Source organism: Pezoporus wallicus, unplaced genomic scaffold (assembly GCF_028554395.1).
Source record: "Pezoporus wallicus isolate ANWC-B61680 ecotype Strahan unplaced genomic scaffold, APGP_CSIRO_Pwel_v1 contig_227, whole genome shotgun sequence".
In the NCBI taxonomy this organism is placed as follows: domain Eukaryota; kingdom Metazoa; phylum Chordata; class Aves; order Psittaciformes; family Psittacidae; genus Pezoporus; species Pezoporus wallicus.
The window spans coordinates 3,340,693-3,366,338 of NW_026635704.1; the positions used below are offsets into that span (position 1 = coordinate 3,340,693).

The following is a 25,646-nucleotide window of genomic DNA, read 5'->3' on the forward strand; positions in this document are numbered from 1 at the left end:
ATACTTTAAAACAAAAGCACACTGCTCCAGAATAGCAGCTAGAAAAGCCAGGGAAAGGAAAGAAAGAATGCATGGGAAGTGCTGATAAAAGACGACCCACACAAAATGAAACAAACCAAGAACCCCAAATGAGAATTTAAACATAAGCTACACTTCTAGAAGTTATCTTAGCTGTACTAAAAATATACATCAAAATGCCCACTACTGCTATCTGAAGCTCCCTTCTGTTGGGCCCTCTTCCTTTAGAGCAAACAAAGTCGTAGTAATTAGCTAGCTTTCTTCCGACTTCCCCTGTGAACAAGATCCGCTCGTGAATGTAAGTGGTCAGCCACTGCTACCAGTTCTACAAACTTCAATATTCCTCTAATTCTACTCATTCTCTTGCTTTATTATATTTCTAAGTGGTTTAACAGCACATGCCAGTATTTTTCATAATTCCTTAGAGGGGTGGCTGTTACTTCTCACCCATCACCTTCTCAGGTTAGGCAGGAAGCATCACCCAAAAATTATACATTTCTTGCAAAGTCAAGAAAAAAAAGACAATTCTGATCTTTTATACACAATATGATGGGATTTGTACTTTCTCAAATATTAAAACCTTTTTAAAACCACAAAAAAATTTTGTCTGCCCTACACTAAAATAAGGGAAGTGCATTCTCCCAGCTGCCACATGAAGCAGTGTTTCTCGTTAAGACAAGTTTTCAGGTTTTTTTTTAAATTATTATTAGAAAAAAAAAGTAATTTTTTATGCATGTGTCCCTAACTGATGGAAGGAAATTGCTTGCCGTGGTATTTATGAAACATGCCCTGTGACCATCTGGTCACCTGCTGCAGAGTTGGGGTTGATGAAGAAAACGGATGGATACAGGGTCATATTCAACCACCTCCCTCCTTTGTGGCCAGAGAAAGGCTTTATTTACTGTAATTCTGTGCTTTGGTTTCTCTTGGGCTCAAGTATGGGAAGAAACAAAGAACAAATCTATCTATTCATGCAATTCTAAAGGACTGACATGGGTCGTCTAATCACCTGCGCCAGGATGGGTGACATAGGAGTTTTTGAAGTGAAGTTTCCTTAACTGACAGAATGTAACCTTGAGATTGGGTGGCAGGGTCCAGTTCTGCCACCTCTCACAACTAAAGGTCTGGCAGCAGCTATGACTGTCACCTCCAAATGTGGTCAAGAAACTGGCTGCAACAGCAGATACACCAGGCAGGCCTGAGGACCTTCATTTCTGTGCAAGGTGCAAGGCCATCTGAATCCCCTCCCAAGTTCAACATGTTAGAAGCAGTAAAATAAAAGCAAGTCATGCTTTTGTGTAGTGTAGCACACTGTGAGACTGAAAATAAGACAAGGCGTACTTGTGCATTACACTGATGTTGGCTGATGCAAGTCTGTGCAATGTGCAATCAGTATTTCCCCTAAAGAGCTACTGTGTAATTCGAATATACTACCATTTGTGCTATACCTTTCAGGCCTCAGAACTCTTCTAGTAGAGTTGCCTTTGAATTTCCATAGATATGCTTATTTAGGAGGACTAGCTGTCACAGATGCACAGATCATTCAGTGCATGGGCAATGCCTCCTATTCTGAGCTGGAAAATCACAGTAAAAATAGCAAGGACAACTGAAAATCTGGTGTCAACTCTGGGAACTGTTCAACACAAACCCTAAATACAGACATGATTTACACTGGGACCACTTGCTGTGTGACAAAGAAAACAGTGTAAGCCTCACCAGTGGAAAACAAGTTTACGTTGAGAGTTACCATTATTGCTTTCCTTGCCAGGTCTATCATATCATGAATAAAATATGTAGTTCTTTTTATAGCAGTCTTCAACTACCAACTAAAGCCACTGGAAGAAAATACTTATTTTAAGATGATGAAGCATTACACGACAGTGAACCCCTACACTGTTTGTGTCCTTACACTGTAATAATTTCCCTCAAAAAAAACAAAGCCACCCAAAAGAGATTTTTAAAAGGTAAGCTCAAAGAAATAGCTGATAAAAAAAAGTAAAGACTGAGCCAACTTAAAGAAAGAGTATTTCTGAATACAAAAAAACCCCAAACTAACAAAAAACCCCAAACAAACAAAACCAAAGAAAATAGCTTGTGCTTTAATGATAGGCTTTTCAATTCCCATAAAAAGTCCCTTTTCTTTCTGAAAGTCCTCTCCTCTAATTGCAAGATTTTGCTGCACCATTTGCAGTACAAGGGGCAACCAGCCAGACACTGAGAGAGGGGCTGCACTGGCTGCATGTATAGAGATTGCAAGGGGACTGCTCCACTGCTAAAGATACAAGAAGTCCCCACCACAGCCTGTGGGTGGAGAAGATGACCATTCTTCAAGGCCTTGCCTGGAGTATGAGCCTTTCTGGAAAACCATCTTAGGAAAAGCCCTTGTATCAATGCAGCCATATTGATCAAGGGTATGACTCTTCTCATGCTCCTCTTCCAATAAAGAAAAAAATAGCCTCCTAGAAAAAATAGCCAAGCCTGTCTGTAAGGCACAGTCCATCCACATCTACTGCTTAGCATGCCTAAAATGGACAGATGGCAGATGAAATTGTTGTATAATCTAATCAGCAGGAAACCAAATAGCATATATAATCTTAGCAGTCAGTCGTACAGATGGACACTCCATTCAAACACTGCCTACCTGCACTGCATTTAATAAAAGAAGAGATGCCTTCCTGTATCTATTCTAAATGCAATAATCATGAATTATACAGTATTATCCATTTTAGGGACAGATTATTGCATCTAACAATTCAGACCCCTGGATGGTCACTTTCTCTCTAGGCTGCTGGATCACTGGAAATCCATGAGACCTTGTATGAGCTCTTGTAAGAGAAACGATTATACTGGTCTGCTGCATTAACTGATGCTTTTAAAATGCAGCATGAACTAGCTACTGGGTAACCTTTTGAAAACAATATTCTTTGGTGAGCTAAACACACTTGGGTGCTTTCTTGTTATCTATCTTGGCTCTTCTCAAGCACCTTCATGGAAGATGCTCTTTCTATTAAGAGGAGCAAAGACTCTTAACTTTGGCTGGCTGTATTATGTTTGTTTTATAGAGTCTAAAGCAAACAACCCTCAAAGTCATTACTGGAAAATATCTACATAAATACCTACATTGTCCCTGACAGTCCTATAAGTGCTAACATTAGTCATAGACGTACCACATTTACAAGCTCTTTGCTGTACATATTTTACAGTGAGCAACTCAGATTTTGTCTACATTTGGCACACAGTAAAAATACACTGACTACTGAACACAGTTTTACTGCTAGCATAGATACGGAAAATGGTACTTAATGACATTTGAATTGGTCACAGTTTACACAATGGTTTGTAAGCACATTAAAGACAAAACTGTTGGTTAACTGTCTTCCAACATGGTGTATTTTTCCTGTGTGGTCAAAGAGTTGAACTGGTTAAGGAAAAATGTTCCTCAATCATTTTCTAAATTGTCCTCTCCTGCTTAGTGGATCTTGCAACAGCCTGTGCATCGCAGATTAGTTAGGCTAGTTAGGCTGCTTAACTTATGCTCTATCCTTCATTCTAATAAGAATATTTTTCTAAAACCTTGAAACATCTGCAATATTAAACAAAACAATATTTAAATTATAAAGGGGAACTAAGAGATTTTGGCTGCATTCATTTTACTTTCATTGAACCTGATTATTAGGATTCATATCCCAGTTCTTAGAAACTTATAATTTGGTCTCATCTAAAGCTGTAGTAAAATGAAGCAGAGTTCATTTCATGTGCTGTACAAAGAGAATTGAGAAGGAGCAGGCCTGTATCTGTACTGCACCAAACACTTTCCAGGAAGTAATGAAGCTGTACTGATACTTTCGAGACAGAATAATGATGTCTTTGGCAAACAGTGGTGCTAACCATTGTTTCACAGCAATCGAAAGACAAACCAATACCTCTGACCACACTGTACTGAAAAAGCCTTGGACTCCTCCACAATAACCTTTAATATAAAACACAGTAACAGTTTTTGTCCCCACAGACTTGTAAGCTGAAAGACATGGATAAAGTACCCCAAGGCAAAGCCAGGTAATACATTCTTGAGTAAAGCTACACCTCAAAGCTCTTTTTCCTGATCTAGTTTGCCCTTGTGTTTCCCCTGTGCAAATAAGGAAGACAAAAATCGTAAAACCCCAAAATAATGCTTAGCAGATACCAAAAATCAGCATGAAACATGATTACAGACTGCTCCGAGCAGCTCATGAATTGAGAAGTCAAACAACAGCACGTGTTCTGTGAATTGGACACCAAGAATTCCCTTGACTCCTATTTCTATAAGCAAGCTATTGAGAAACACTGACATTTGGGCAATAAAAAAACACACCAAGAGAACACTGATTTCCCAATACAACTGCCATTGTAGTTTTCCTAGCTGTAAAACGATTCCTTCTCTCCATCTCCACTGCTGATTTGTCACAGCTTCTTTAACCAGTGCTGACAACAGGGCATTCACATCACTGTGCATTGTATTGCAGTTTTAGACTGATCCAAAACAGTATCTCAAGCTACAACAGAGAAAATACAAAGCAACATGCCATGATTTCTGAAGAGGGAGATGGGGAAGAGAAAGAACGCTTTCAATTTAGTCCTGTTATTCGAATAGAACATAAAATTACAAACAGAATAGCCAAAAGATCCCCAAACCTGTATAATTTCACTAAATGCACTTACCAACAAGCCTACTGCAAAAAATGACATTCAAAGATGATCAGTGAAAAAACAGCTTCCGTACTGTTCTATCTTACCATAATCGGACAACTTGTACCACCAGAACAAAAATCAACCTTGAGCTTTGAGAACAGAATACAATGAAACATGAACAGTCATTCTAAGAAACTAAAGCCAATTTACCTCTAATTCAATCTTACACAAGAACAGAGTCATGAAGTGACCTGGAATGATTTTTGTTTTTAAAACAGAGAAGCACTGCTGCTTATGATAGTCTAGAACACATACGACACTGGACTATAATACTTTTTAAGTCTGCAGAACATCTGTCATTATCTAACTACAGTATGAAGCTGCAGATTTGGCTCTATACCACATCTCAGTGTACTCCTCTGAAAGCCATCACCTCCAAATAACTTGTGAAATATTTATGAGTTGGAGCCTAAACAGTGTCATGGGGAGGGAATGGTATAGGGGAAGTGATACAGGGGACTGGAAGACAAGATGAGGGACTAAGAGGCAGAGCCCTGTTTAGTGCAGCAGCTAGGCAAGGGCGGGGGCAGGAAAGCAGCTTATTTTCAGAGCTTCTCAAGTTGGTAGCAGATCTGGAAGTCAAGTCTCTGGGGAGAAATATTCTGTACCTTCACATGTGTAACACATGTTGCTCATACAACTATATATATGGAAAACAATGTTTTTGGCAATGCAGAAAATTGCAACTGGTAAGTAACTCCCAGCTCAGAGCACTGAACAAGGTGTGTAGATGACCGAGTCAGATCTGAACAGATGCATTACACGTAACCTAGAGGAGAGATGCTTTGAGAAAGGTCTTGAGTTCAAACATGTGAGCAGCTCCAGGGAAGGCATGCAAAACCCAACCTGGGGCCTTGTCATGGAACAAAAAAGACAATGAAAGAGCTGCCAGTGAAGGGAAGCACCTCTTTGGCCCCTGCTGTGCCACGCACAGTCTGCTGTCACATTCCCTGTCACTCAAAATTTTCCACTGTTGATGGAAAGTGTTTTTATTGCTTTTTCTGTTAGCAACTGTGTTGAAAGTTAATGAAATTCTATTCATTTTCCTTCCTTCTCACTCGTTATTGGCCTCTAGCACATAACAAACAGAAGATCTCAATGCTTTGCTTTTACTTTCACCTTGAGAAACAATTACAATTTAATTATTTCACCTCTTAACAAAAGAGTAATAAATCAGGAGTCCTCACATTCCTCAGAAATGAGTTTAAGTGCTTCACCCAACTGGGCACTTTAGGGTTTAAAAATTTCAGCTGAAGCCATATAATTGGAGAAGAAATACTCCTTTCATTTGAAAAGGTAGTTTCTTACAGACAGAGAGTACTTCATACAAATAATTATTTAAAAGGATTATGGGTCTAGGAAGTTTGATTCCTGAAACCAGGTTCTACTTGTTACTTTATTTCTGTAAGGTTGTCATCGTCTGAGAAAGAGCTATGTTACCTACCTACTTTAAAGCTATATAAAAGCAGAAATGCATATGAAATGTAGTATATGATTCGTCAATAGTGTGACTATGCACACTGTGCACCATTTGGGAATTTTCAACATATTTCAGTGGGAGTTTCTGATGGATTCTGTTCACATGAGAATCATGAAAAGAGACTGGATTTAGTAAAAGCTGAAAACATCTGTTTTGAAAGAAATGCTTATTTCTCCTTTTTTTCTCTTGTTAGTATGCTTTGTCTTATAAGTGAGTGCATACCTTTATAAGTGACGTGGTATGGTATGTGAAGACCTTGGGGTCTTCCCAGCCACTATATTATGAACTGCCTAGTGGAATCAATTTTCAGTGTAGGTCGAGAGTGCCAAATGCATTGTACTGAATCCTCGCGGGGATATGGTAAGGGTTTGCAAATGCCCACAACACTCATACGGTTTTCCATTATTTCCCTATTGGATTTATGGCTGACTCCTAGCAGAAAGCAGAACCATTTCAAAACGCATGGAGTACTGATTGTACCGAGGAAGATGATCTAAAATTAAAGTATTTGCCCTTCTCTCCTGCCTTTTCTTTCCCTAAACTCAATCTTGTAGTTCCTCTGGAAACTGTCTTATCTGTCATGCATGCCCAGATCTAGCACTTACTGAGCAAATTGCTACATATGACATTCTCTTACTTCAATACAAAGTATGAAGAAGGAGTCACATGCCAAGATAGAATGGAACTGCCACAATAAGAATTATGCAGAAAGCAGACACTATCAAGATACTCTTTACAGAAAATGAAGAGGCCCCAACTGTGGTATGACCAACAGAAAAATATAATAGTGTCACACAGTACCAATATTAAGGTAATTTCAAATTCAGGTCAGATGCATCTGGCAATAGTCTGCTCCTCAACAGGATGCAGTGGAAAAAAAAATCATGTAAGAACTTCGTCAGTGTATAAATGCAAAGCCTTTAGTTAATAAAATATGCTACACTGCTCTCTAGTCTTTGCAGATACATGATATTTTCTGAATGAACAGCCCTGCATTTTGCCTATGCAGGTCACATAAAAAAGTATGAAATTACTAAAAAACAGTCTAAGGAGCCTTGTGAATAGTAGACAGAATAAACCAACTTTACATATCGAAGTCACCTTACTGTGATTGACTAAGCTGACACATTACCTATCTCAAGAGCTCAGAGGCCTCTATCATAGCAAATGGCCAATCTGTCAAGAATAAAACAATAAACAAACAAAACACAGTCAAACAAATAAACAGATCTGCAGTTATTATTAGTAAGTGGAGAGAAGAGAGGAAAATATGCCAGCTTACAAATTTAATCAAGACTGCAAGTCAGTCATAGGTCTGTGCACTTAAACAGAGGAAAAAGGACAAAGAAAATAAAATCCAAATATGCTGATTCTGCTCATAAGAAGCCAGTGAGTCCTCTGAAGAAGTCATGATCTCTGCATCTGTTTTGGGGGCCTTTTATGGAGGTATAGGGAAATACTGAGTGTTATGCCTACAGAGCACTGTTCTAGTTCATCTTTTTTACAGTGGGCTTATTCACTGTTTTCAGGCAAAGAGGACAGTAAAAAAAGGCCACCCCCCAGTTAAAAACCACCCCAGTTGGCCTGTTAAAAAAAGGCCACCCCCCAGTGCTCTGAGGTACACAGACAAAGACAACTACAATCAATCCTAGTAGAGACAGAATGAAACTGGGACATTTCACTTGGATAGCCTCTTCTGGTTTTCCTCCAGAAAAAAAAGTGTAGTTGTGTTCCTAGCGTACTAGGGTAGAGGATACCCATCTTCCAGAACAATGAGGCTACATGATATGAAGAAACCTGTCTGGCTTGTAAAGAAAGACACTTGTTTTAGGCTCAGGCTGAAGGGCTCAGAAGATTAAATATTCTGGCACTGTCCTTCAATTACTCCCTTCCTAAAGAAAATCACAGAATGCCTATAGATGAGTATTTTTTGCTGGATTTTTTTTTTCCCTTGCTGTTAAAAACAGTTCTCTCTATATTTCGGTTTTTGTGGTCTTCTGTACATATCTGATGATTTCACAGTATCAACCCTTACCTAACGTTTATTGCAACTGTCTTTTAGCCAGGCTAGGTAACTCCTTGGCATGTAGCCGTGTATTTACTCACGTTTCTGAGCATTCTCATGTGTTCTGCTCTTTTCCCTAGCAAAGTTTCTCTTTGGTTATTTTCAAGATCTTATGTCGTGATGGGATTTTTTATTCTCCTCCATATCCATTCTGCTCATTTCCACCAGGACATAGGTTAAACTCCTCCAGACATTGTGCAATCTCAAACATTTAACGTTTGCCTTCATTAAACAGACATAAGAGAATACTGGCAAAGTTATGTCTTGGCCCAGTGCTTTAAGACTCTGCATTCCTGCCCAGAAATATTCAGTGCTTTATTACTCTTGCTCTGCTCATAAAACTTTATTTATCATCTTCACCCACCTACAATCTTTCTTCTTCTTTTCATCCTCTAAATAGGTATAACTTGTTTACAACTTATGCAAGAGCATTCCTAAAATCAGTTTTAATCATCACATAATAGTTTTTTTCAGTATATTGGCTATTATGATAAGCTCCTTTCCAGTGGTACAGAATCAAGTATTTATAAATAAGTTAGACAATTTCTGTGAATAACCTTTAGTAAAGGTCTCACCCTTGCCATTTTTACATAATGTAATTTGTTGATTATTACTTTTGAAGTGCTATGAGGTTAAAACCTCAAAGCTAACCCCTCCCTGCACCTCGTGAGGATTAACCCCATGCTGCAGTACAGGTTATGGGATGACCTACTGGAAAGCAACTCTGCAGAGGACCTAGGAGTCCTGGTAGACAACAAGTTAACCATGAGCCAGCAATGTGCCTTGTGGCCAAGGACAGTGGTATCATGGGGTACATTAGGAAGAGTGTGGCCAGCAGGAAAAGGGAGGTGATCCTCCTGACTCTACTCGGCACTGCTGAGGCCTCAACTCAAGTCCTGTGTCCAGTTCTGGGCTTCCCAGTTCAAGACAGACAAGGAACTACTGGAGAGGGTCCAGTGGAGGGCTACAAAGACAATTAGGGGGATGGAGCATCTCATCTCTCCTATAAGGAAAGGCTGAGAGAGCTGGGTCTGTTTAGCCTGGAGAGGAGACGACTGAGAGGGGGTCTTACCAATGCATACAAATATGTTTAGGGCAGGTGTCAAGAGGATGGGGCCAGACTCTTTCCAGTTGTGTCCAGAAACAGGACAAGGAGCAATGGGCACAACCTGAAACAGTGAAATTTCCATCTGAATATGGGGGAAAACTTGAGTTACAGGGTGACAGAACACGAACAGGCTGCCCTGAGAGGTTGTGGACTCTCTTTCTCTGGAGACATTCAAAACCTACCTGGAGGCAATCCTGTACAACCTGTTCTAGGTAAACTTGCTTTAATAGTGGGTTGGGACAGCTGATCTCCAGAGGTCCCCTCCAAGCCCAACAGATCTGTGATTCCATGATTCTGCATAACAGTGCTCATTAACACTCTACTGCTCTTTAGCAAACTATTTTTTTAATAACTACTATAGTAGCGTTCTTTTCCACTGCTTAATTTAGGCTTAAATTAAACTTTGTGTAAAACCCCACCATTATAACAAACATTTCTAATTAAATTGGAAAGAATACTTTTACAACAGACACAACTGAAACAGTTTCTCTGAAGTTAAATAAACTTCAAAAAAATTCTGGCAGCATCACCGTTGTCTTGTATCAAAATGGACAAAATTAGCTTTAACTTAATTACTACTAAAGACACACGCTCAAACTGCTTAGTCTCCCAGTCTTATTTGCCTTAAAACTGGGATTACAACCAAACTGACAAATACCACGACTCTACTTTGTTTAGTCTGAGGTGTAAAATTTCTTTTTCAAGCATAGGTGCTTAACCTTTACATTCTTCCAACACAGTATAAACTGTATTTTATTTTCCTATTTCAACTTCTGCATTCCACCATCTCTCTTTTTTTCAAATCTGTTGGTGCAGCATTCATTTAGAATAACAACCCCCCCCAAACCCTGGCTTCTTGTAGATCCTAACATAAACAAGGCTGTATCAGTGCAGAGGAGCCTGTGTACGCAGTCTGGCCAGTGAGTAGTTGCTTAAGGAAGAAATATAACTCTAGGCCTTTCTTTATTCTGTGGTGTGAAACTGTCTACTTGAAAATAGAAAAGCTGGCCATATCTAAGGGAAGAAATCCATGTGGCATTCAATTAAAGTTGAACCCCAGGTTAAAATGATTTGACAGTATCCTATCTAACCTTCCATTAAATTTTCAGTGCTCTTATTTCTTTTTTAACAATCCAACTACGAGTTATTATACAATTGTTGTTATATTAAATTTATTGTTTCACATTAGGTTAGATTTAACAGAATGTGGAACACACTTTTCTCTAGAGCATATTAAAAAAAAATCCCTCAGAAAAAGAATTAAAATACATTTGTGTTATATAATGTTAAGCTTATTAATAGGTAAACTTATTCTTTAACCAACTAATTTCTTCCACTGTTCAGTGTGTGCGCATGAGAACATGCACACACACTCAACAATGCATTGCACATGAACAGACTGAACTAAATTCTGTATCAATCAACATAAGCTGGAGAAGTGGAGTAAATATAAGTGACTCTTAATGTCCCCTGCAATATAATGAAGCTGGCTTTGGTCATAGTTTACTCTTTCTCCCACGCATACACTGGAAGAGTCCTAAACCAAGAACAGCATATAAATAACACCAGAACTGACAGAATGACCTACAGCTTCCTTCTGAAATCTACTCATAAATCCTGCATGCAGATTCTAGATAACCAACATCTGCAGTTTTATTTCATTTGAAGACATTTTGAGATGCTGACACTGAGCAATGATTCACTATCAGGGCTTCTGGAATTAAGCTGTATCAGCACCATTACTGTAAGCAATGCTTAGTTTGACTTGATAGCAGGGCATACACATGCTTTAAAATTCTCTTTTTGCTTTAAAAAGACATCATGTTATTTATAATACACAAAATTCAAACAAAATACCCCTCAAAGTCCAGTCCTACAGAGTAGCCTTCCCTTCCTCCTACTCAATATCCCAGATTCTGGCAGTTTTCACCAGTCACACTGGCCCACTGTGCCAGTTCCCTGACTCAGCCCTGAACCAGTACTGATTCACTTCTGTCCTCACTGATGTGATGTAAAATAAACAGTCTTTTATAATAAATGCAACAGAATGCTCTTTGTTTTAAAGGATAGTAATGGGTAGTAGTGCTTTAAGAGTGTATACACTGAGAGTGGTGCTGTCTTTATTCTTTAGCTACCTTTTGCTCAAGCTCTAAAAGTACTTGAAGTGTGCATTACAAATGCAATTCCAAAAGCCTCTGAAAGTCTACAGTTTACCTCTGCAGAAGTGTTATGGAAAAATATAACTCCAAATTAAATATACAATACTAGCATAGAAAACTAAACGCAGACAAGCTCAGCTGACAGAGCTGTTTGTAATCTCTAATTCACATATTTCCAAATGGGGCTGAGTTGCTGTGTTATACCAACCTGTGCTGCACTTACTACTGCACCCTGTGTGCAAACAGGAAAAAAAATTAACAAAACCATTTGTCAGGTATTCAGGAAAACATGAAAAATATTGTTGACTAAGGAGGAAAGAACTTCTTCCTCAACAGAATAAAGTCAGCTTTGCTATGCTTTTCAAAGGAAACTAGAAATGTCTAATAAAGTATCTTGAAGAGTCTAAATGTACTTTCATGCATTTGTCATAACTTTGCTTGGTCTTAAGAATTTACTACTACCTTAAATTGAGGTTAAGGAATATTTTATGCTTTTCTGCCTTATATTTTCAAAACTGCAGAAAACAGACTGTCAGGCCCATGGAAGCGTTTGGAAAAGTGTATGGTTTAATTTTATGTTTGAGCAGCCCATCAAGGGCTGTTTAAAGGTGTCACCAATAGTAACTAGTTAATAGGAAAAAATATTTGTCATATATATTTTTAAAAGACAGAGAGGGTGCTGTGTTTATAAACTATTTTATCTCTTATTTTATAATTGAAAAATATTATTGTCTTCTCTAGGTATGGAAAGCATTTGAGAATTAAAACAAATAAAACAGGCTGGTACGTGCCTGTATGACACACTGGCTGTTTGTGAATGGTATCTTTTTACTGCTACTTGCTCCAAACTCAAAATACAAAGGCATTATGGAGGTTTCTACAGCTGTTTCTTCTTCCACATTTTTGTACTTCTAACTAACAGTACTATAACATCATGGTCACATTTTGATTACCAATAAGACAGAATTGGTTGAGTCTAATATTTTTTTTCTTAAGTGAGGGCAAAAGGGGAACAACAATAATAATAAAAAAAATCGCAGCAACAAACAAAAAGATTATTTTAGAGAATTCCTACTGCATATTTTAAGAAACCACAATTCTGCCTCTTAACAGTATGGTTTACTAATTAGTAAAAAGTGAAAACTTTAAGCATTACAGACTACAGAATAACTTTTGTCCTACCTGGCAACCACCTCTGTTTGGAAGAGTCATCGGTAAGGCTAAAATAATTACTCTGTAATTACAACCCCCCTCTTTTTTTTCTATCACTAAATAAAAATTTACTGGTCGGTTAAGGTTTATATTCTGTATCAGGTAAGTGGAGAAAACCTGTTTATGAATTAACCAAACAAAATCTGGCTGAAACCCTTCTCTCCAAGATTGAATAACTGCAAAGAAAAAGTACTTGAGGTATGTCTTTTCTATATATATCAGCTCAAATATAAAATCAATTTTCTTTGGCCAAGCTCACATCCCTTGTGTTTGCTTTCCTGAGAACTCGCATAATTGAGTTTCATTAGCCCAAATGTTTGTGTAGAGACCGTCACACTTAAGTATATCAGTGGCATATTTCATCAGGGAAAGAAGATAGACAAACTGGGATGAAGTAGTGGCTGAGGGCAGGGTTCCCCTACATCCTTAGGTTACTTCCTATACTGAGGAACTCAGTGGGCCAAAGCACAACCCTTCCCACTAGGACCACCCATGCATGCACACACTGTTATTTCATGTGAATGCAATGGGACAAAATTCAACCCTGGAGCCTTCCAATAAGCCTGAAAGTAGTTACTTTTTTTTTTTTTTTTTTTTCCTAACAACAATGGCCAAGGAAACTGTGTTACCTAAAAAGAGAATTGGATGTTCTGGTTCTGTAAGCATCCCCACACCTTACTTCTGATCACTGAAACTAATTTTACCCAGTTAACTGAGGAACTGACATTTGAGTTACCAAAACTAAGATGACTCAACTGCTACTTTATCAAAACAACTATTCCGTATGGCCAGACGGGGGGTGCCCGATATCCCCAACAACAACCGATGTTCTGCAAAGGCCTTCAACTTTGAAGCAAAAAACCAACTTCGGTGGCTTTTCTGGGATTCTAGAGCAGCCACCATGTACTAATGTACATGGTATGGTCTGCAGTGAAAAAAGGGGGTGAGGTCAACCCACTTACATATATAACACCAACAGGTGGTTATAACCTACAACTCTACCTCATGGGATGCTGTTAGTTAAAAGGAAATTTTATTGCCAAATAAGTTCATTTAGTTAAATTTATGAAGTTTATAAAGACACATGATGAATTCATCAACTCTTTTTCTGGGTCTTTATTTTTTAAATGAATGCCATCCTACCTGGATCTCTATTTGTTTTGAACTGTTCTGCATTCATAAAAGTTTGTTTTGCAGTTCCCTCTCCTCGATACAATAAAAAATGGGTATTCAATAACCGGTATACAGAAACTGGAATATTAAAAAGCGAGCTGCATTCATGTTACAGGAAACTATTTAGCTTTTAGAAAACTGTCCTAGAATTACAAGAAATTTTATTGAACGTATTTTGATCTATTATTTATACACTAGACTATTCACTGTCAAGGCAGCCCTCAATCACAATCTGAAGTCCCTTACAGACCTAGAATTTGCTGAATATAAAGTATATAAATACAGACATAATCACAGTAGTTCAAGTAAGTTAACATTAAACAAAGTAAGGTGTAAGGTTTATTACCACAACAAGTCTAGGTAAGTCAAATGGGGACACAACTAAAATCAACTTTTCAAATTAATTATATTTTTTTTTAATTAAACCTGAAATTTAACTTGAAAGAAATATAAAATAAGAAGTTAGGGAAAACAGTAACCTGCCAATTTTATTATATTAATCTCAAAGAAATACATGAAGGTCATCAAGGAAAAAATATGGTGGATGTCCATGCTATACTTTGCCCCCCAAAGACTTACATAAGCACCTTTGTAGTTCGTGATAAAGAACAATTCAGATCTTTGCTTATGACACATTTACCACTGTCAGACAACAAGGCCTGACCTCCAGCTTAGTCACAGATTCATATTTGTTACAAATATCACAATGTATCAAAATGATACTTAGAAGTGCAGATACATGAGGAGTCATGTATTAAAATGGTCTACAAGCAGAATCTCATGCTCACTCCTGTGAAGGAACAGTACCCTGATAATTTAAAAGGGCATTAAAGACCAAGCAAAAGCAATTTGCAGGCCTAATATAAAGAGAAAATTTGCCTTTGTGTTTTTCTACTACCTCTGTTTCCAGCCAAATATTTCTCCCACAGTAATAAAGAAAATTAGGTTAAGTTTTAAAAATACAAAAGCTCTGTACTGTAGCCAAATTAAACTATTCCAAAATACACTGAATTTGTAACTCACTTAACAGTCAGTCTGGCTGCTGACAGAATTTGCTGATAATGCTTTTCAGTATTTTAAGTCAGCACACAACATGTAGTGCTATGATATTTTTAACTCGTTGAGATTTTAGTTTTGCTTTATTTTTATTTCTTTTTATTAAGCAGAAAAATTATTGGTGACCTACTGAAAATGTTCTCCCTTAACTGTCAAGTAAAAGATTAGAATTTAGCTGATGGTGTGGCATGCTTTCTCCCAAAGCCAGTGCAAAGAAAACACTGCAAATGTTTCAAAATCCCACAGTAAGTGTGTGCGTCACATCACGCTCCTTCCCTTCTTTCCTTTCCAATTAAAGATGAGCATGGACAGGTTCTGAGAGAAATGCCATCTGCTCCTGCTAAGCCAGAAATACAGCACCTACACAGTTAGTATTTTCTAAGGGCACACAAGAAAATCAGAATTGTATCAGAATTCTAGTTGTAACCTCTTCTTACATGCTTCAGTTACAAGGCAGACAGGATCCCACCACTCTGAATAAGGCCCATCTGATTCTAGCACAGAAATGTTCTTCTTCAAATGAAAAAAGAGGCTTCTAAAATGTGGAAGCAAGAACAGGTGGCCTGGGAAGAGTTCAGGGATGTTGTCCGGGAAGCTAGGGACCAGGTTAGGAAAGTCAAGGCCCAGTTAGAATTAAAATTGGCTAGGGATGTTAAGGATAACAGGAAGGGATTCCACAGGTAATAGCAAATAAAAAACAGACTAGGGACAACGTAGGCCTCCTCCAGAAGCTCTCGGGAGAACTGGCTACCCTGGATTTGGAGAAGGCTGAGGTTCTGAATGACTTCTTTGCCTCGGTCTTCACTGGCAAAGGCTCTGACTGCACCACCCAAGTCTTGGAAGGCAGATGCAGGGACTGTGAGAATGAAGACCTTGCGCCCACTGTAGGAGAGGAACTGGTTTGAGACCACCTTAAAAATCTGAATGTGCACAAGTCCATGGGACCTGATGAAATCCATCCGCGGGTCCTGAAGAGCTGGCGAATGAAGTTGCGAAGCCACTGGCCATCATATTTGAAAAATCATGGCAGTCAGGTGAAGTTTCTGAAGACTGAAAAAAGGGAAATATAACCCCCATTTTCAAGAAGGGGAAAATGGATGACCCAGGGAATTACAGACCAGTCAGTCTCACCTCTGTGCCTGGCAAAATCTTGGAGCAGATTCTCCTGGAAAGCATGCTAAGGCACATGAAAAACAACAAGGTGCTTGGTGACAGCCAGCATGGCTTCATTAAGGGGAAATCCTGCCTGACCAATTTGGTGGCCTTCTATGATGGGGCTATGGAACTGATGGACAGGGGCAGAGCAGTTGATGTCATCTACCTGGACTTCTGCAAAGCGCTTGACACTGTCCCACACGACATCCTTGTCTCTAAATTGGAGAGACATCAATTTGATAGGTGGACCACTCGGTGGATAAAGAACTGGCTGGATGGCCACATGCAGAGTTGTGGTCAATGGCTCAATGTCCATCTGGAGACCAGTAACGAGTGGTGTCCCTCAGGGATCAGTGTTGGGACCGGCCTTGTTTAACATCTTCGTCGCTGACATGGACAGTGGGATTGAGTGTACCCTCAGCAAGTTTGCCGATGACACCAAGCTGTGTGGTTCAGTTGATACACTGGAGGGAAGGAATGCCATCCAGAGGGACCTAGACACACTTGTGAGGTGGGCTGATGCCAACCTCATGAAGTTTAACCATGCCAAGTGCAAGGTCCTACACCTGGGTCAGAGCAATCCCAGGCACAGCTACAGGTTGGGCAGAGAAGAGATTCAGAGCAGTCCTGCAGAGAAGGACTTGGGGGGTGCTGGTCGATGAGAAAATGAGCATGAGCCAGTTTCAGTGTGCGCTCACAGCCCAGAAAGCCAACCGTATCCTGGGCTGCATCAAAAGGAGCGTGACCGGCAGGTCGAAGGAGGTGATCCTGCCCCTCTACTCTGCTCCTGAGTCCTGACCTGGAGTATTGTGTGCAGTTCTGGTGTCCTCAGCATAAAAAGGACATGGAACTGTTGGAACAAGTCCAGAGAAGAGCCACGAGGATGATCAGGGGACTGGAGCACCTCCCGTATGAAGATACGATCTAAAGGTCCTTTCTAACCCTAACCATTCTATGATTCTATGATTCTGGGTACAGCTACTACTACTCTTGTGCAATATATAAAATACACACATGCAACAAAGACACAACTTTTAAATCTCCTTTTCATTCACTCCATTAGCACCATTTTAATTTTCAAGGAATGATGGAAGGGCAGATAAAAGTTTTCTGCGCATTTTCATCATCTTTTTTCTCTTAAGATTACGCTTAACTGTTTTAAAACATCAATACCTGTGAGAAAAGCCTGTTTGATCAGATCAGTGGTACAGCTGTTCCCAAGTTTCAAGTCTCAGCTCTAAGACTGAAGGCTTGTAGATGTGGGTTAAGTCACTTAGCTGTTACATTTTCAGTTAAACCATGGAACGGAAACCACAGCTACACTCAAGGGATATTAAACTATCAAATGCTATTTCATAAAATGTCTTGAAGGTGAAGAATTCTGCAAACTTTGTATTTACTATTGCAATAAATAATCTCAGAATAAAGATAAAGCAAGCTAGTTAGAAGATACGAAGAAAAGATACATAAAAAATACCCCAATAATCTTTCTTTAAGGTTTTAGGAAAAAAGGTAGTAGAATTTAGTTTGAGGACAGTGGATTTCATTCTAGATCGACTTTTTCCCCATTTGTGTTTTGGACATAACATGAGACTTAACATTCTTCTCCTTGTGAAAGCCTGTAGACAGGCACCATTTTTTAAGGGAAAGCACAGGATCATTAGCACTATAATTCAGCGTCTGTCTTTTTTGCCTGGTCCCTTCAGCACCATTTTACAAAGCAGGACTATGAGACACATCAACCTTTTTTGATCAGTAAAGTAAGTTAATTTAACATTCATTTAATTTAAATACGTGTCATTATTTTCTTGGTCTGGCATCTTATTTGACTGTATTAACAGATACCATAAATAGTCAACCTGGACTTTTGAGCAAGCATAGCTCAGATCTGTACTATGGTGGTGGGTGAGGACACAGGAGAAACCCACTGATCACAATTCAGAACAACTTTCTAGTTTTTTGTGTACAAACAGTGCCTTAATTTCTAGCCACTCTGGACTGTGAGCAAATGCCCAAATTTTGGTAAATTCATTCCACTGAGGTCAAATAAGTTCCTTCCTACATGAATGTAATTTTCCCTTGTTTCCATATGCTGATGAATCATTACTGGATCCTTCTTTTTCACAAAAATAGTCTGGAAAGAGGGAAAAGAAATTATGACCGCAGGACCAAAATTCCCCCATAGTGGCAGAAGCATGACAAGTACTTTAGCAACATGTCCTGTTTCCTCTGCCTTCAGCTTTGGCACCAAGAGCAGAGAGGACGGAAAAACAAAACACCAAGCACTACAACAGACTTGTGGCATTGCTGCTGACCATACTGCCAATTAGACAAATCATAACACACTAGAGTGTGTTTTCTGAAAACCCTAAATCACATAGCAACTGTAAAAGCATACGTTTTCGCAATAGCAGTTCTCATGAAATGTATATTTTTGGTCCAAGTCTAATTCAGAGCTGAGTTATTACTGAGGACAGCTGAGTTTTGTAACCCTGTCATGATAATGGACTATTTCCTGACTAATCTACTTTCATCAATGTACTGTGTATTTATGATTTGCACTTTCATAACCTACTACACACCTCTTTTCAGAACATTTCCAGTCAGATGAACCTGTTTAAAGATTATGAATGTATTATGCACCAATGTACCACTTTACTTGATATATATGAAGAGGGGAATACCAAATGTACTACTATCTTTAATAAAATACTGCTTATTGTTTTCTAACTTGTTATAAATTATTACATTCTTGGCTATAAATTCCATAAGAAGAAATACTTACTACTGTGCACAGTCAATCAGCTGATATTCGTTTGACCTCTCGAAGCATGCCTTTACACCTTCATCATCCCAAAGCTTTTTTGCATGTTCGAAGAATTCCTGAAAATTGGAAAAGCAACAGAGATAAATTTTCAATCTTTTCAACCCCAATTTATATGTATTGCTCCTTCCCCCCAACCTACGTGCTTTACAGTTTCGTGTAATGATAGATTAAACCTATTATTATTAAAGCACTAAACATTTATTAGCAAAACTGCAGTAAAATATATATACTTAACATGACTGCTGACAGTTTCCCTTACATGATACGTAATGAAGACCGTCTTCAAAAATTCATGCCAGTTCATATATAAAATTTACTCTAAGTACGAATATTACCTAGAAGCACATTCACTTATTTTTTTAACTGGATTTAACCTTCTGTCATGGAAAAGGCATAAAAGGTGCATAAAGCTGCTCAACTTATAAACATTAGCTTCCCTGAGAAAGAGCCAGTCTGTAACTTTAAAAAGATTATGTAGTTTTTCCTGAAAAACACAACTTTCTGCTGCTTGGTATTTTCTCATGCAATATAATAATGTGATTGCAAGACTTTCAGAGTCTCTGCTAAACTCCGCTTCCTCCAAGCAGCCACCTGGCACAATGTGCTTTTCCTAGCAGCTATCCTGGGCAACTCAATCCAAAAATACCTGCCAGCAAGCTTATTTCGGAATTATTTGAAAGAGGACTCAAAGCTGTTGCTGTTGCTGGTGAAGCCATAGCTCTATTGTAAAAAGCACGCACACATCCTGCCTGCCAGCTCTTTTGCCCCTCCAGCCCCTGCTGTAGAGCCTCACACACTCCAGCTTGTTTTAAAGCTGGGAGTCCATTTTATGTTTTATCATTGCTCGTTAAGTCAAGCTGTAACTGAGCTTTTCCAGCTACTACTTTCTAAAATCAAATGAAGAACGGTTAGACAAATTACTATTTCCTTTATTATATGGCTCTTTCCTCTGGCAAACTGAACTGTTAAGGTAGTAAGTCAACTTAAACACAGAAGTTCTTTGTAATCTCTTAACACCTCAGTACTGCTACCTCATCATCAGAGTCCTTCAGCTCTGCTACCTAATCATCAGAGTCAGTTCTGCGTAACATAGGTGTTCTACCACTATTCACTTCATGAGCCTGCCAAGATGTTGTGTAAATATCAGAATTCTGAAACTTTCTGAAATTGTTTGCCAGTCCCTCCCAACACCTTTTCAGGATTAAAAACTCTCAAAACACACAGTTTGTAGCAAAAGATCTTAGCAGCACAGTGAGTTCACTTTTACTCTGTATGGGTTTCCCAACCTTGCACGCCACCCCTGCGAAGTGACCCTGAAGGTGACAATCTGCTCCTCAGCCTGTGCCCTGCTGGTGACCTTTTCAGGGAGAAGCAAAACGCAAGACAAGAGTTTCAGAACAAACTTGTACTGAAAATTATTTAGTTGAGCTTTGAACATGGCTACAGAGTCCTGAATCACCTCAGAAATGCTTTTTTCTCTTTAACTATACTGTGCACAATCGAAAGAGAGAATGCCATTCTTTAAGACGTTTTCAGAACTTCAGAGAAAAGATGATGTTAAAGCAGGCATGAAAAACCTTCACAGAAAGCCTTGGGAGAAGAGAGGAAGCAACGCTAGACTGGCAGATGCTTATACTGCCTTGGCATGTATTTCTTCACCCTCAGGAGGACATGTTTATTTTGCCTTTGTTATTTTAATGACTTATGTAATGATTGTTTAAAACACTGCAGATCCACCTTCTGAAGTTATGCTACGGCTATTATAAACTCTGTTCCTACATCAGAAGGAAAGAAAAACAGGCTCAAGAAAGGACAAGATATCAAACTAAATAAGCAGGAGAAAATGGGTATGTATAACAAAGAGCATGACTACGAGAAAAAGAACTTTTGGAAAAGCCAAAATGATAAATACTAGAAAACAGACTTGAAGCTTATGCTCGACTGATACTCAAGGCATCAGCTGAATGCATCTCACTTGTTGCAATCTTTTGTGCAAAGAAAGTCACTGACTTTTCAATAGAAATAGCGAGCTCTGGATAAGTGTCAGGGTCCTGGGACAAAACGACCCAGCTTTTCCATCCCCTTCAATGGACAGCAGCATACAGCCTCAGCCGTTCCTTCTGCAGGTGCTTGCTGCTGCAGGTTCAGGTGCTGAGTACAGTGCGGCTGCTTTCCCCTCCTCACCGCTGGTGGGTGGACATTCCCACCCACTGGAAAGCCATCTCTGAGGGGAATCTACATCTAAAAAATGGCCCTGTTCAGCCCCACATAGCCTACGGGAAGGGGATGGGAAGAGGAGAAGGATGTCAGCATGAAAGCATCCTTTTCTGCAGGGTGGGATGGATTGAGAGGTAGCTGCAGATGTAGATAAATAATAAATAAATAAAACTTCAGAGCTACAGTAGTTTCCAACATCACTTCTGTTTTTACATCCTCCATATGAGCTTTATTTACTTTTAAAAATCTCTTCTGGAACAGAGCCAATCCTTTCAGCTCAGCTTCTGAGACCCTACAAATATATTGTTAATACAGCGTTTCCATAATACATCCTTCAAACAGTTCCACCTGACCATTGTATCTCAAAGCAGTCTATTTAAAATGACTTCCAGACTTCTGGTCCAAAGCAAATCCTATAAAATGGAGCAAGTATACTTACCTCATTAAAATGTACCGATCTAGTGCAGAGGAGTACACTTGCCTGCAAATTGCCTCCCACACAGCTACCCGATCCTTCTATCCCAGGTGACTAAAGCCTTCCAGAAAAATCCTGCTCCATTTCAAGATACCAAGTACCACAACCCAACTTTTCACACTTGTTTTTAACCCCTTTCTCGTCTGTTCTAAGTTCTTCAGGGTTTTTTCTCCTCAGCTGATGGAGACTCCCACTGCATACAGTCAAGCACATAGGAGGATCCTGCTCGCACACGGCAAATATGTCTAGATCCCAACCTACCCTGCATTGCAGGACAACATCCAGATAGCAGTCACCACGTTAGCTTTAACCTTTGCAACTAAGCCCTTTTTGCCTAACAAGTTTCCAGCATCCGCTTCCAGATGCACAATTCCCATGACTCGTTTCTACGGACCCCAATGTTTGTCATCTATTCCTCTCACCATGGTTACGTCATGGTCACCTCGTTGGCAAGCAAGCACCAGTGAGCTAATAAAGGTGTGGACTTTGGGCTAAGCCCCACCTAAGTTACCTGCTTTTGGAGCTGCAATATCCTGGGGGTAGCAATGCTTGTTGTAGGGAAGAGACAGGATTAATTCAAAGAACAAAGAATTCAGATTTGCTCCAGCTTATAAAGATGGACTAAAACTTTTTTTAGTGTTTCTGTGGGCTGGGGAACTACATACAAAACATTAGTTTTGGTCAGTAAAGCACAAACAAGGTTTTAAGAGTAAGTTGTGACAGTAGCAGCTTACATTTTGAGATGGCCAAACTCAGATTTTCTTATGGGTCTGACATCTGGGAAGTGGCTATTCATAAGTTCTTAAAGTCATAAACCAGGTCCTTTAAAACTTAACTGGGACGGGAGAAAACAGCAACATGGAAAATCACTAGGGACATCTGATGCGCTTGGTTTGCAAGCAGATGCAGCTGACCTCTATCAGATCAGTCACCAAAGTCTACTGAAAATATTTAGTATACTGAAGAGAACGAGGAATCACGTACTGTGCCTGAAAGCAGAGAAACACCTACATCATGACACATCTATGAACACCAAACAAAACAGAGCTGTTTCACCCAACAGCACCCAAACTCTTTAGGGATAGAGGCAAACAAATAGTTGCACCTATTAATATACATAAGAAATAAAACCACTGATATACTTTTATGTTGTATTTAATTACAGCAATAGAAAAGTAAATGATGATACCTCAGATCTCATGATTTACAGGTCTCATTAACTACAGGTGCTTTTTACTTTACATACATTAATTTACACCAGTCAACTAAGAATTTACAGCAATCATTAGACCATACGATGCCAAAATTTTGATGTGATCAAAAAGAAGATGCAACACACAAACTCTCAAATATTGTGATATAAGCAGGTTATGATTCCTTTCCCTACCCCCCAGAACAAAATAAGATACACATAAATGTAGAAATACTCTGATATCACTGATGTAAATGGTATTTATTTTTACTATAGTTTAAAAAGATCTTGTAGAAATATCTTTACTTACCTATTCCAAGGTAATTTTTAGGTTGGAAAAAAAAGAGGGAATATATTCCTCTATCAGACATTCCAAGAAACCAATAGAGATAACAAACACACTACAGTTAAGTCTCTCCTGTATGAAGACAGCATGAGAAAGTTGGGGCTGTTCAGTCTGGAGAAGAGAAGGCTGCGTGGAGACCTCATAGCAGCCTTCCAGTATCTGAAGGGGGCCTATAGGGATGCTGGGGAGGGACTCTTCATTAGGCACTGTAGTGACAGGACAAGGGGTAACGGGTTAAAAATTAAACAGGGGAAGTTTAGATTGGATATAAGGAGGAAGTTCTTTACTGTAAGGGTGGTGAGGCACTGGAATGGGTTGCCCAAGGAACTTGTGAATGCTCCATCCCTGGCGGTGTTCAAGGCCAAGTTGGACAGAGCCTTGGGTGGTATGGTTTAGTGTGAGGTGTCCCTGCCCATGGCAGGGGGGTTGGAACTTGATGATCTTAAGGTCCTTTCCAACCCTAACTATTCTATGATTCTATGAAAACAGCAAAGCACAGTTTTTAAACTTTGTCCTACTAGAAGTTACAGCATGTTCTTGAAATTTTATTTTCCTTAGTTTAGAAATAAACTTATTTATTGTTAGGTTACCTTAGAAACCTCTTACAAAAATTTTTCAAGTAGCTAAAAAAACGGACTTGTTTCACTTTTCAGCTGCCTAAATTGGGAATAAATATTAGAGATGATTAAACAATGAGCAAATCTTTATATACTTTGGAAACAGAACTTTTCATCTAATTGCTGTACAAACCATGGAAGTTCATGTTAGGTCAGGAACACAATTTTTATTCTATTAAGATTCCTTTTTGTCTTCCTTCCAGATGGAGCATATATTCAATAGCTATCCTGATGTCACCCTTCAGTCTCCCAGAAACTGGGATGTGGAAGACTGCACTGTATTTTCTATTCCACATGTTTCTTTTCTTAATATATGTAAACCTGGAAACAGCTGCTTAGATCAATGTGAAATTAGACTGATCTCCCTTGAGCCAAAATTCATGCTCTTACTGTCTTAAGCTTCAGGACTGTAAGGCAATTTCTTACAATCATTTAAGGAAGCGGCAAACGTTACACATTTTCATAGTTCTACCACTGTGGGTGTGAAATGAAGTCATCACTTCTATTCTGAATTTTAGTTACTACTTCTTCTCTCACGTACTTAACCAAACAGAAAGTAAAATCAGGCAATGCATTAAAATTACCCCCCCCCCCAGTATCTCACAAACACTCAAGGAATATAGCACAAGATGATCCACAGAATTCATACAGGAAGGGAGGTATGTACCCTCCCTGTACTTCCCAATGCACAGGCAGGGGTATATAGGTAGTGCTTGTCTCCCATCCACTCAATCATGGAAAAGTTTTGCGCAACAGAAGAGTGACAACTGATGGGTCATTATCTCATGGTAATACCATAAAGATGGCACCCAGTGGAGTCAAATTAAGGGTGCATAGGCAAACTATCTTCAGGGTTTTCTAAATGTGACATGTTTGACTGCAATCCAAACAATATCCTTTCAAGCATCCTTTTCTGTGTACCACATCTGAGGTTGAAATGGAACCAGATCCACCAGCCTGCAGCCCAAGCAGCTGAGTGTGACACCAACAGCAAGCAGCAGGATGCTGTGCTGTTATGGGAGAGGATGGGCAGCAACACGGTCTGGAAGAGATGACTAGGAGGAAGGATTCTAACCTAGCACTTTCTCCAATTCCTGGATAGCTGTGAGGAATCCTTTTTCCATATGGTGCCTTGGGAAGGCAAAAGGAAGCTCAGGCGAGCTGTCCCCGCGTGCTCCAGAAGCTTTGCAGCTGCTGGGGGTGCTGAGGAGTGGGGGCTGCTGCAATGGTTGCAACAGATGCCACAAATCCAATTAGCCTATTGGTGTTCTGTCAGGTTTTGTAGTATAAGCCATGTAAAGTAACAGCAGAATGGCAATTTTAAAAAGTTTGTATTTCAGCCAAGTAAAACCTGGAATTTAACAGGATAAAGCAAAAGCTACTTTTGCAGCTCCAAGACTCTCTTGCAAGCCTCTACAGTCTACTCACTGCAAACAGTTCTTGGATATTCAGACTCCTGTAACCATTAAGGGTTTTTTTGTTTGTTTGTTTTCTTTTCTTTTTCTTGATATTAATTTCTTTTTTAATTCAAGGCTTGCACATTTGGAATCAGAAACAAACTTACCCAACATTGCTGTTGTGACTGGGTTCTGCCTGAAATTTAACTTTCTTTACAACATAATTGCTAAGAAGGAGGGGAAATCCAACAGAAAAAAATCTGTGTTTTTAAACACAATGATTAATGGAATCACTAGAGAGTGACAAATCTGGTCAAAGGAAAAAAACAACTTTTCTCCATACAGGCTACTGACACAGTGCATTTCTATGGTCCACCATCATGCTTACCCTATGTAAGAATCTCTAAATAGGATGGTATTG

General features: G+C 39.2%; 1 protein-coding gene across 3 annotated transcripts in view; it reads right to left on the reverse strand.

Annotated features, from left to right (window-relative positions):
• Nucleotides 1-25,646, reverse strand: part of GNAL (G protein subunit alpha L) — a 192,510-nt gene that overhangs the window by 37,395 nt on the left and 129,469 nt on the right. For all 3 annotated transcript variants that reach the window (XM_057397448.1, XM_057397450.1, XM_057397449.1), the window contains one exon: nt 18,940-19,037. In XM_057397448.1, the coding sequence (XP_057253431.1) occupies nt 18,940-19,037 (98 nt within the window). The remainder of the gene's footprint in view (nt 1-18,939; nt 19,038-25,646) is intronic.